General features: G+C 42.6%; 1 protein-coding gene across 1 annotated transcript; it reads left to right on the top strand.

The window, feature by feature from the left end:
• The first annotated feature begins 5,209 nt into the window (after window positions 1-5,209).
• On the top strand, window positions 5,210-6,187 carry LOC146073510 (olfactory receptor 5B12-like). Its single transcript, XM_083180686.1, has one exon. It carries the CDS (start codon window positions 5,210-5,212, stop codon window positions 6,185-6,187), a length of 978 nt encoding a protein of 325 aa, XP_083036812.1.
• Window positions 6,188-12,970: the final 6,783 nt, after the last annotated feature.

The raw sequence follows: 12,970 nt of genomic DNA, 5'->3' as shown, positions 1-12,970 counted from the left end.
GTACCAACTTTTACATTTCAATGTCATTCATTCTCTCTCCCTGACACCCATCATACCTTACTACCGATCATATTCTGCCTCATGCTGTCTTTATCCACATCTCTGTCTCCCATAGCATATTCCTGTCACCCACTGCCTTTCTCTGTCACCCACTGCCTCACCTTGTCACCATCTACATCTCCCTGTCACCCACTGCCTTTCTCTATTAGTTGGAATATTAGGTCAACAATTCACAATGTCAACATGGAGCTAAGGTCACTCAGCAAGTTACGCTCAGCATGTAAACACTTATAAAAGTTTCAACATGGTCACCATGTTGACAATCCATCTGTAACGAAAGTCTATCTATAGCAAAAATGTACATTTTTCAAATGTTAAATATTTAGCACTAATTCAAGTTGGCTCAGTGTGCTGAGAACATTGCAATTTACCAAAGCCTGAGACGCCACCCACCACCAGGCAGAACCACCCCCCCCCCCCCCCGCCGAATATGCCCTTGGTTCCATGCGAGGGGATGTGTGCGAGGACACATACGCTTGCATGCCTCTGCTAGCAGGAGAAATCATTAGTCAAATGATTGGATGGACCATCAAACGGACCGGACACCGGGGAACCACTTGATTGGAGGGACCACTGCTGATCCGTGTCTCAACTGACCCGATTGGGTGATATGCTTTTAATTTCTTTTAAAATTGTGAGTGTACTAATAAATTGTTAAATTCTTTGGAACAACAGTATTGCACTATTGCTTTTTTCATTGAGCCCATCCAGGTCCTGAGCAGCTGTATCTACCATCATCAAAGACCTGTTACATGCGTTTTAAAAACAACCCACATGTGAGTGGCCTGTGAAAATTAAAGCAATAGGACTCTATTTTACACTGTTGCACTATGGTCCTTTCTTGTTTGCTCTGAGTCTTTCAGATAATAAGCTGTGACCATCTTGTCGCCAGGACAAGTCATTTTCTGTTTCGCCTGTGGGTATACCCAAATTTGTTTCTTCCTATGTAACCTGTATCTCTGTTCCTAATGCATTGCAGAGAATATAATACCTGGTGCGCTGAATGAGAGAGTGCAGAACGTATAGATCACAAGCGACATGTATCACCTGTAAACTTTTGAGTCCCAACATTGCTGTGAGATATGTGCAAATTATCTGTTAAAAATCCCAGCCTCGCTCACAGCGACTGTTATTTGGGGGTGCAATATTTAACCAATCTTCAATGAATTGACTTTAGATCATTTGCCAGCAGTAACTAAAGTGATTCGTATTCCTCAACTACGGCCCTGGCATTTTTAGTGGATATTTTGCCCACCTCTCACAGCAACGTTGGCACCAACCTACAGCACAACTTCTGCTGTCCGTGGTGATACATGCGTCTGACCATACATGAGAGATACATGTCCCAGCTCAAAGTGAAATAATAAACTGTCCCAGCTGAATCTGAAAGTACATTGCAGTAGCCTTCATTTTGACAGGCTTTTAAGTAGTACTAGTTGGGCGTGTGAAAATTTCGCATTCAGATAAAATACAATTCATTTTATAGAGAGGTTGGTGGTTTGCAGTAGGATGTAAGAAGAATTGTTTTTTTGTTAGCCATTTCGAGTAGTCAAGCAAAACCGATCATCTGAAGGGGTCTACACATGGGGAGATGGTGAAGCATTCAGCAAAGAACTTAATTTTTAAAATGGTACCTCATTTTTATCGATTTTTGTTAAGTATGAAGGGAGTAAAAATGGATTGTCATTTTCAAACGGGCCCCATAGTAGGTTTGATTTGTATTTCCTTAAATTTTAGACATACCTCAGGAGAAGCACTTCCCTTCTTGTTATAGAAGAGGGGTCCGGGTCTCTGGGTGACAGAGATGGACGTATCAGGGCCTGTATATAGAGGCCTCTGCTGCGATCCCCACTGCTGGCTGCACCTGAGTTCTGGAAGGTAAGCCGCCTTTCTTCCGGCTACCTTTGTATGCCCCAACTCATATTATAGAAGAGGGGTCTGGGTCTCTGGGTGACCTGTCTGCAGAGAAGGACGTATCAGGGCCTGTATATAGAGGCCTCTGCTGTGTTCCCCACTGCTGGCTGCACCTGAGGTCCGGAAGGTAAGCAGCCTTTCTTCCACAGCCTTTGTATGCCCCAACTCTTATTATAGAAGAGGGGTCTGGGTCTCTGGGTGACCTGTCTGCAGAGAAGGACGTATTAGGGTCTGTGTATAGAGGCCTCTGCTGTGATCCCCACTTCTAGCTGCACCTGAGGTCCGGAAGGTAAGCAGCCTTTCTTCCAGCTACCTTTGTATCCCCCAACTCTTATTATAGAAGAGGGGTCTGGGTCTCTGGGTGACCTGTCTGCAGAGAAGGACGTATCAGGGCCTGTATATAGAGGCCTCTGCTGTGTTCCCCACTGCTGGCTGCACCTGAGGTCTGGAAGGTAAGCCGCCTTTTCTTCCACAGCCTTTGTATGTCCCACCTCTTTATCCCCTTTGTAAGCAGGGATGCTGACTTGTAGTTAGGACCACATGTGCTTGTCCTGCTGCAGGTGCACAAAGCTAACGGGGCTGTGCTGTGGGACGGGATGCGGCGTCAGTAGCCAGACACCAACTGGGGTCGTGTGTCAAATGTGTGCATCTTGTAGAGGGGCTGAGCTACAGGATCTCTAAGTAGACGAGTGGGCTCTGTTGTCAGTGTAAGATGTGTGTGTGTGTGTGTGGGGGGGGGGGGGCGGGACAGAGGCTGTACAGCGGTCTGGTAACAGTACTGGCAATAATGTACCATTGCCGCTAGTCTTATTAGCCTGTGGAATCCACTATGTTTTTCATACACTGAGTGTATCTGGGTCAACGGTAAGGTGGAGGGACGGAGCTTACTGAAGTCCATTTTTATCTTTAATTTGTAAACAAACAATACAAAACGCAATTGTAAATGAACAATTCATCATCATTTTTCATATTTTTCATATTGTACCTCATTTATGGATTTTGGTATGAAGTTAGAAAAAGGGATGGTCACGAAAAATCACCTTGTAGAAATAAATTATATGATAATATAAATTACTCATTCCATGTGTAAAGTAATACTAATTGATTAAGTCCAACAACCTCCATAAAATGGCATTTTTTGCACACAAAAATTAGTTGAGCAAATATATTAATGTAGAATTTGTAACAGATACAATTAAAATGAATTATTTTATCATGATTAAACTCCCCCCAAAAAATTACAATAATCCCAAAACGATGAGCTTCTTATTTACAATAATAAGCAATTTATGCTTTGTGGAAGATGTTAATTATGCCCCTGGGTAACTGGGTGTACTATTAAAAAAAGGATCAGGATCACATTGAGGACACTTTTTCAAATTGCGAGATCGAAACCACACAGATAAGAGAAACCAAAATCAGGAATATTATTACTTTTATTTATAATCATCATTATTTTATATTCAATTACATGAACCAGGTGACTTAAATACATTTCATCTCACTGATACCAGGAACTTAATAACCCATGTCATTTACTATTACGGTAATAATTGAATTCAAATTTGACAAAAAAGTCTTAAATCTAGGTATGTGAAGGTTCGGATTTACTCGGATTTACCCATATTTATTTATTGGTTATCGGCTGTCACATGTTTTGACTCCAAATCATGTGACAGCCGATAGCCAATAAGATCCCGTTTTGAGTTCCTGGTAAATCCGAACCTGAACATCTCTACTTATGTCTATATTATTTTTATGAGGAAGGTGATTGCTTGTTCAGTTATTGAACCATTCATTACTTGTTTTCTATTGTAAGTCTGAATACTGTCTTGCTATTATCTACAATGACCATTTAAAATAAAATACAAATGTAAACAAAATATCATCAAAGTACAATTGTGTATTTGATGAATTATCCAGAAATGTACAGTATGTTTCATATGAATGTATAGCTGATTCGTTAGGAGCACCATTATCAAGATTTTGCCTCTGATCCATATTGCCGTCCTGAAAATATTGTGTATCATTGATTTTCTTTAATGTTTTTTAGTTTTTAAATTTCTTTAAATATTATAAACTAATTTAATATAATATGTTTTTGCAACATACAGTTACACACCATTTAATTCGAAGCATAGACAATTTTCCTTTTCATGCAATGTAGGGTAATTGGATCACCTCATATACATACGCCTAGATGCACCCATCTAACACACTGTAATATATTTATTTATTTATTTATTTATTAACAGTTTCTTATATAGCGCAGCATATTCCGTTGCGCTTTACAATAGCAGACAGTGAAACAAAACAGGGTATTTACAGACAGTCAAAATGTAGGAGGGCCCTGCTCGCAAGCTTACAATCTATAGGGAAATAGGCATTGATACATAAGGATAGATACTGTATTCTTTATTGCATCGATTCCACCAGAACGCAAGGTTCTATGACTGGTTCTGGAATTTGATAAGCTTGCCTGAAGAGATGAGTCTTCAGGGAACGCTTATAGGTTTGGAGACTGGAGGAGAGTCTTATTGTGCTTGGGAGGGCATTCCACAGAGTGGGTGCAGCCCGAAGAAAGTCCTGCAGTCGGGATAAATACAAAAAAGAGAAATATACAGTTCTCTTGCACAGAAGAATGTGTTATATAATAAAATAAAATGAAAACACTATTATGAAAGGAACATTTATAAAAAAAATTTGCTCCTTATACCAAAGCTCACAACGATATTTAATATAAATTAATTAAATTGTTTACTTTCACTGTATTTGATATCTAATAGTGCAAATTACAATTTAAATCTTTGTCGTCAACATTAATACGCCTGTGTATGAATTGTATTTGTTTGGTTGGAGAAAGCTATATAATACAATTATTTATTATTATTATTATTATTATTATTATTATTACATAGAAAATATTCTGTTTCTTTCAGATACAGTATAAGATAAAATAAAATTACCGAAGGCCATTTGATATTGAATGAAAACGTAAATTTTGTGGTCCTACTAATGTCCTTATGTACAATTCCTATTGATAAATGAAATATAGTGATTTTATTTAGTTTTCTTTTTTTTTTTTTATCTTTTGAGCAAGAGAGAAAGAGAGAGAGAGAGATTAATATGGGATTTATATGGTTTTATGTTGAATTTTTTTGGGGGGAAATGTACTAAGAAGTGTCTTATGCTTTGAACATTTTATGTTTTCTCCCCTCTAGAAAGAGAGATTTATATGGACGTCATAAACAAGACCCAGGTGACGGTCTTTGTGTTCATAGGACTAACTGACAATGATAAACTTGCCCCGTTCCTCTTCATACTCTTCTTACACATTTATATGGTGACCATACTGGCAAATGTTGGCATGATGACAATTATCTATAGCAGCACAACCCTCCATACCCCGATGTACTACTTCCTGAGCTACCTCTCTCTGATAGACATATTCTACTCCTCAGTTATAACTCCTAAGATGATGCATGACCTCATTTCTGTAGAAAAAAACATTTCATTTAATGGATGCGCCCTACAATTTTTTTTCTTTGCTGCTTTAGCATGTAGCGAGGGTCTTCTTCTCTCTGACATGGCCTATGACCGGTACGCAGCTATCTGCCACCCGCTCCACTATGTGTTCATAATGACTAAGAAGAAATGTATATCTCTTGTTCTCCTTGTCACCTCCATTGGATTCCTACAGTCCACCATGCAGACCAGCTGTGTGTTCAGTCGCAGTTTCTGCAGGTCAAACCTTATAGACCATTTCTATTGTCACACGCCTTCATTGCTAAAACTATCCTGCTCCGAAACATTCTCCTGTGACATGGTAATGTTTTTAATCGTAGGGTCTTGTGGTGTATGTGGTTTGGGGATTATCCTGTTCTCATACGTTCTCATTATTTCTTCCATTTTACGGATTAAATCTGGCGAGGGCCGACAAAAAGCTTTCAGCACCTGCTCCTCACATCTCATGTGCATCTGCATCTTCTTTGGTTCAGTAATGTTCACTTACCTACAGTCTTCTTCCAGTGCCTTTGAGAAACTAGACATGGTGGCCTCTCTTCTTTATTCAGTGGTGACACCAATGCTGAACCCATTGATATACAGCCTGAGGAACCAAGAGGTGAAAAGGATCATCATGTGCGCAATGCACAATCTCATTGCCAAACAGAAGGCTTCTTCTGGGCCTTCTCTATTAATATTTAGTCCATAACACCAAACAGGTAGCTCATATAACCTCACTTAATATTAGATAAGCGATATTGAGTCAAGCAAGTATAATACCCAGGAGTAAGCTGATTCCAGGATTTCCTTTTCTACCTCACTGTTTGGTTTATATCATCATGAATATTGGTGACAGAGTAGCCATTGTACTGTTTAGAGCAGAGAACTGGATAAACTGCGCTCACCTGTGATGCACTTATGGTGTGTGTGACAATGCATTGTATAGATAGATGAGTAAATGAAAAGAACGAGAGATGGTATATGGATAAAAATTCAAAGCAAATTTATTGATCAATTAAAAGTTATGTTGTGTGGAGTCCTGGTTAATCAGGAATAGGCCAGCGGGGTATCACTCCACAAGGCCTATATATGAGGTATAAGTGTGACCTTTGTAGGTCTCTTTAACCCATAGGTCCCTTAATAGAAACCTATGTACCTATGAGGGTGACCGCAGCGGTCTGTTTGGGCAAGGGGATGAGGGAATGCGGTAGGCAATGTCAGTCTGATGGCTGGCGAGGCTGCTGGCGGATTGCCAGCGGGGACGTTCTGGCGATTCGCCAGCCAGGAAGAGGACTGCCCCATCTGTAGGACATTGTGATTTGAGGAAAGGTTAGCCAGGTTAGACATGTTTACAATGGGCTATGGGGAAAAGCTTGCCAGGTTAGACATGTTAACATTGGGCAACAGGGAAAGGCTAGCCAGGTTAGGGATGGTTACATTGGGCTATGAGAAAAGGCTAGCCAGGTTAGGAATGGAATCTTTGGAGTATGAGGAAAGGCTAGCCAGGATAGGTATGGTTACATTGTGATATGATGAAAGGCTAGAAAGGTTAGACATGGTTACATTGGGCTGTGAGGAAAGGCTAACCAGGTTAGACATGTTAACATTGGGCAAAGGGGAAAGGCTAATCAGGTTAGGGATGGTTACATTAGGGTATGAGGAAAGGCTAGCCAGGTTAGGTATGGTTACATTGGGATACGAGGAAAGGCTATCCAGGTTAGGAATGGATTCATTGGAGTATGAGGAAAGGCTAGCCAAGGTACAGATGGGGCAGGTCCCATCTTGGCAGGGGATGGCGATGGCGACGCCAGCCGCCATCCCCCCGCCAGCGCCATATCGATTGCGAGAAGGGGGCGCACGCGTCCCCTTCCGACGGCGCTTCCAGCTGCTCCCCCAGGTCCCCGCCGGCTTGTCGGCGGTAACCCAGTGTCCATGCTGCCTGCCCGCACCCCCCCCTAACCCCCCCTAACCCTGTCCGTCTCCCTGAGGCGGAGACGGACAGGGTTCCCGTCGCCCCGCCGATGGAGATTGAGACGCGCGTGCGCGTGAGACGCACGCACGTCTCAGTCTGATGGCTGGCGAGGCTGCTGGCGGATCGCCAGCGGGGACGTTCTGGCGATTCGACAGCCAGGAAGAGGCCTGCCCCATCTGTAGGACATTGTGATTTGAGGAAAGGTTAGCCAGGTTAGACATGTTTACAATGGGCTATGGGGAAAGGCTAGGCAGGTTAGGGGTGGTTACATTGGGTTTTGGGGAAAGGATAGCCAGGTTAGGGGTGGGTACATTAGGCTATGAGGAAAGGATAGCCAGGTTTGGGATGGTTAGATTTGGTTTTTAGGAAAGACTAGCCAGGTGAGGTATGGTTACAATGGGGTAGGAGGAAAGGCTAACCAGGTTAGGTATGGTTACATAGGGATATGAGGAAAAGCTAGCCAGGTTAGGTTTTGATACATTGGGCTATGAGGAAAGGCTAGCCAGGTTAGACATGTTTACATTGGGCTATGGGGAAAGGCTATCCAGGTTAGGGATGGTTACATTGGGATATGAGGAAAGGTTGGCCAGGTTACGGATGGTTACATTGGGCTATGAGGAAAGGCTAGCCAGGTTAGGGTTGGTTACATTGGGATATGAGGAAAGGTTGGCCAGGTTACAGATGGTTACATTGGGATATGAGGAAAGGCTAGCCAGGTTACGGATGGTTACATTGGTACAGTATATTATGAAAGGCTAGCCAGGTTAGGGATGGTTACATTGGGATATGAGGAAAAGCTAGCCAGGTTAGGGATGGTTACATTGGGATATGAGGAAGGCTAGCCAGGTTAGGGATGACTACATTGGGCTATGAGGAAAGGCTAGCCATGTTAGGGATGGTTACATTGGTATATGAGGAAAGGCTAGCCAGGTTATGGATGGTTACATTGGGATATGAGGAATGGCTAGCCAGGTTAGGTATGGTTACATTGGGCTATGAGGAAAGGCTAACCAGGTTAGGGGTGGTTACATTGGGCTATGAGGAAAGGCTAGCCAGGTTAGGAATGGTTATATTGGCTATGAGGAAAGGCTATAGCCAGGTTACGGATGGTTACATTGGGCTATGAAGAAAGGCTAGCCAGGTTAGGTATGGTTACATTGGGCTATGAGGAAAGGCTAGCCAGGTTAGGAATGGTTATATTGGGCTATGAGGAAAAGCTATAGCCAGGTTAGGGATGGTTATATTGGGCTATGAGGAAAGGTTAGCCAGGTTAGGTATGGTTACATTGGGCTATGAGGAAAGGTTAGCCAGGTTAGGGATGGTTACATTGGGCTATGAGGAAAGGCTAGCCAGGTTACGGATGGTTACTTTGGGATATTAGGAAAGGCTAGCCAGGATAGGTATGGTTACATTGGGATATGAGGAAAGGCTAGCCAGGATAGGTGTGGTTATATTGGGGTATGAGGAAAGGCTAGCCAGGTGAGGTATGGTTACATTGGGCTATAAAGAAAGGCTAGCCAGGTTAGGGATGGTTACATTGGGATATGAGGAAAGGCTAGTCAGGTTAGGTATGGTTACATTGGGATATGAGGAAAGGCTAGCCAGGTTAGGTTTTGATACATTGGGCTATGAGGAAAGGCTATCCAGGTTAGGAATGGATTCATTGGCCTATGAGGAAAGGCTAGCCAGGTTAGACATGTTTACATTGCGCTATGGGGAAAGGCTATCCAGGTTAGGGATGGTTACATTGGGGGGTATGAGGAAAGGCTAGCCAGGTTAGGGTTGGTTACATTGGGATATGAGGAAAGGTTGGCCAGGTTACGGATGGTTACATTGGGATATGAGGAAAGGCTAGCCAGGTTACGGATGGTTACATTAGTACAGTATATTATGAAAGGCTAGTCAGGTTAGGGATGACTACATTGGGCTATGAGGAAAGGCTAGCCATGTTAGGGATGGTTACATTGTTATATGAGGAAAAGCTAGCCAGGTTACGGATGGTTACATTGGGATATGAGGAAAGGCTAGCCAGGTTAGGGATGGTTACATTGGGCTATGAGGAAAGGCTAGCCAGGTTAGGAATGGTTATATTGGGCTATGAGGAAAGGCTATAGCCAGGTTAGGTATGGTAACATTGGGCTATGAGGAAAGGCTAGCCAGGTTAGGGGTGGTTAAATTGGGCTATGAGGAAAGGCTAGCCAGGTTAGGAATGGTTATATTGGCTATGAGGAAAGGCTATAGCCAGGTTAGGTATGGTTACATTGGGCTATGAGGAAAGGCTAGCCAGGATAGGTATGGTTACATTGGGCTATGAGGAAAGGCTAGCCAGGATAGGTATGGTTACATTGGGCTATGAGGAAAGGCTAGCCAGGTTAGGGATGGTTACATTGGGCTATGAGGAAAGGTTAGCCAGGTTAGGTATGGTTACATTGGGCTATGAGGAAAGGTTAGCCAGGATAGGTATGGTTACATTGGGCTATGAGGAAAGGCTAACCAGGTTAGGGGTGGTTACATTGGGCTATGAGGAAAGGCTAGCCAGGTTAGGAATGGTTATATTGGCTATGAGGAAAGGCTATAGCCAGGTTACGGATGGTTACATTGGGCTATGAGGAAAGGCTAGCCAGGTTAGGAATGGTTATATTGGGCTATGAGGAAAAGCTATAGCCAGGTTAGGGATGGTTATATTGGGCTATGAGGAAAGGTTAGCCAGGTTAGGTATGGTTACATTGGGCTATGAGGAAAGGTTAGCCAGGTTAGGGATGGTTACATTGGGCTATGAGGAAAGGCTAGCCAGGTTACGGATGGTTACTTTGGGATATTAGGAAAGGCTAGCCAGGATAGGTATGGTTACATTGGGATATGAGGAAAGGCTAGCCAGGATAGGTGTGGTTATATTGGGGTATGAGGAAAGGCTAGCCAGGTGAGGTATGGTTACATTGGGCTATAAAGAAAGGCTAGCCAGGTTAGGGATGGTTACATTGGGATATGAGGAAAGGCTAGTCAGGTTAGGTATGGTTACATTGGGATATGAGGAAAGGCTAGCCAGGTTAGGTTTTGATACATTGGGCTATGAGGAAAGGCTATCCAGGTTAGGAATGGATTCATTGGCCTATGAGGAAAGGCTAGCCAGGTTAGACATGTTTACATTGCACTATGGGGAAAGGCTATCCAGGTTAGGGATGGTTACATTGGGGGGTATGAGGAAAGGCTAGCCAGGTTAGGGTTGGTTACATTGGGATATGAGGAAAGGTTGGCCAGGTTACGGATGGTTACATTGGGATATGAGGAAAGGCTAGCCAGGTTACGGATGGTTACATTAGTACAGTATATTATGAAAGGCTAGTCAGGTTAGGGATGACTACATTGGGCTATGAGGAAAGGCTAGCCATGTTAGGGATGGTTACATTGGTATATGAGGAAAGGCTAGCCAGGTTACGGGTGGTTACATTGGGATATGAGGAAAGGCTAGCCAGGTTAGGGATGGTTACATTGGGCTATGAGGAAAGGCTAGCCAGGTTAGGAATGGTTATATTGGGCTATGAGGAAGGGCTATAGCCAGGTTAGGTATGGTTACATTGGGCTATGAGGAAAGGCTAGCCAGGTTAGGGGTGGTTAAATTGGGCTATGAGGAAAGGCTAGCCAGGTTAGGAATGGTTATATTGGCTATGAGGAAAGGCTATAGCCAGGTTAGGTATGGTTACATTGGGCTATGAGGAAAGGCTAGCCAGGATAGGTATGGTTACATTGGGCTATGAGGAAAGGCTAGCCAGGATAGGTATGGTTACATTGGGCTATGAGGAAAGGCTAGCCAGGTTAGGGATGGTTACATTGGGCTATGAGGAAAGGTTAGCCAGGTTAGGTATGGTTACATTGGGCTATGAGGAAAGGTTAGCCAGGTTAGGGATGTTACATTGGGCTATGAGGAAAGGCTAGCCAGGTTACGGATGGTTACATTGGGATATTAGGAAAGGCTAGCCAGGATAGGTATGGTTACATTGGGCTATGAGGAAAGGCTAGCCAGGATAGGTATGGTTACATTGGGCTATGAGGAAAGGCTAGCCAGGATATATATGGTTACATTGGGCTATGAGGAAATGCTAGCCAGGTTAGGGATGGTTACATTGGGATATGAGGAAAGGCTAGCCAGGTTACGGATGGTTACATTGGGATATGAGGAAAGGCTAGCCAGGTTAGGAATAGTTATATTGACTATGAGAAAAGGCTATAGCCAGGTTAGGTATGGTTACATTGGACTATGAGGAAAGGCTAGCCAGGTTACGGATGGTTAAATTGGGCTATGAGGAAAGGCTAGCCAGGTTAGGAATGGTTATATTGGCTATGAGGAAAGGCTATAGCCAGGTTAGGTATGGTTACATTGGGCTATGAGGAAAGGCTAGCCAGGATAGGTATGGTTACATTGGGCTATGAGGAAAGGCTAGCCAGGTTAGGGATGGTTATATTGGGCTGTGAGGAAAGGCTAGCCAGGTTACGGATGGTTACATTGGGATATGAGGAAAGGCTAGCCAGGTTATGGATGGTTACATTGGGTTATGAGGAAAGGCTAGCCAGGATAGGTATGGTTACATTGGACTATGAGGAAAGGCTAGCCAGGATAGGTATGGTTACATTGGGCTATGAGGAAAGACTAGCCAGGATAGGTATGGTTACATTGGGCTATGAGGAAAGGCTAGCCAGGATAGGGATGGTTACATTGGGCTATGAGGAAAGGCTAGCCAGGATAGGTATGGTTACATTGGGCTATAAGGAAAGGCTAGCATGATGCGATCAATATTGCATAGCTGGAACAAACAGGCATGAGGACAACTTACTGTATAATAACATGGTTAACACCATACAACCTCCATAAATTGTGGAGGATTTTGGAAGAGGAAATTAAGTTAAGCAGATATATTAATATTATTCATAACAAATATGTGAAATAAAAACAATTCAATCTAAAATAACTAAATAAATCAAGGTTAAACTAGTCAACAAATAAAAGTAAATTGGTCCCAAAATGATTTGTTTCTATTTTACAATAATGAATAATATCCCCTTTGTGACAGAGAGCTATTATGCTCCCGGGTAATTGAGTGTGCTATAAAAATAGGAATGTAGTGGAGAATTGTTGTAAATGCTGGATCCAAACCACACAGATAGGAGACTCCAAAATGCAGAATTATTTTACTATGATTTATACAGTAATTATTATTTTCTATAAGATTATATTTAAATACAAGTAAAGAACTAGGTGACTTAAAAAAAACATGGCTTCTCACTGGTAACAGGCAGGATAACCGAGGTAATTTACTTTTAACAATCGGCTATATATATATATATATATATATATATATATATATATATATATATATATCAAGATTTATCAAGATAAAGGGCCACACCGCACGAAACATTGACTGAATCCGCTGTGGTCTGTTGTTTATTTCATTAATGTATTAAGGTGTTAAGTCTCATGAGTGCCAACCCATCCACTCCTATATATCTCTTGTTACAAGAGGG

This window comes from Crinia signifera, chromosome 4, assembly GCF_055691185.1.
Source record: "Crinia signifera chromosome 4, ASM5569118v1, whole genome shotgun sequence".
In the NCBI taxonomy this organism is placed as follows: domain Eukaryota; kingdom Metazoa; phylum Chordata; class Amphibia; order Anura; family Myobatrachidae; genus Crinia; species Crinia signifera.
Note: the sequence above shows the minus strand (reverse complement) of the source record. Positions and strands in the feature narration are given on the sequence as shown.

Excerpts from the sequence above, each read along its gene's own strand:
- LOC146073510 (XM_083180686.1), top strand. The coding sequence starts at position 5,210 with ATGGACGTCATAAACAAGACCCAGGTGACGGTCTTTGTGTTCATAGGA.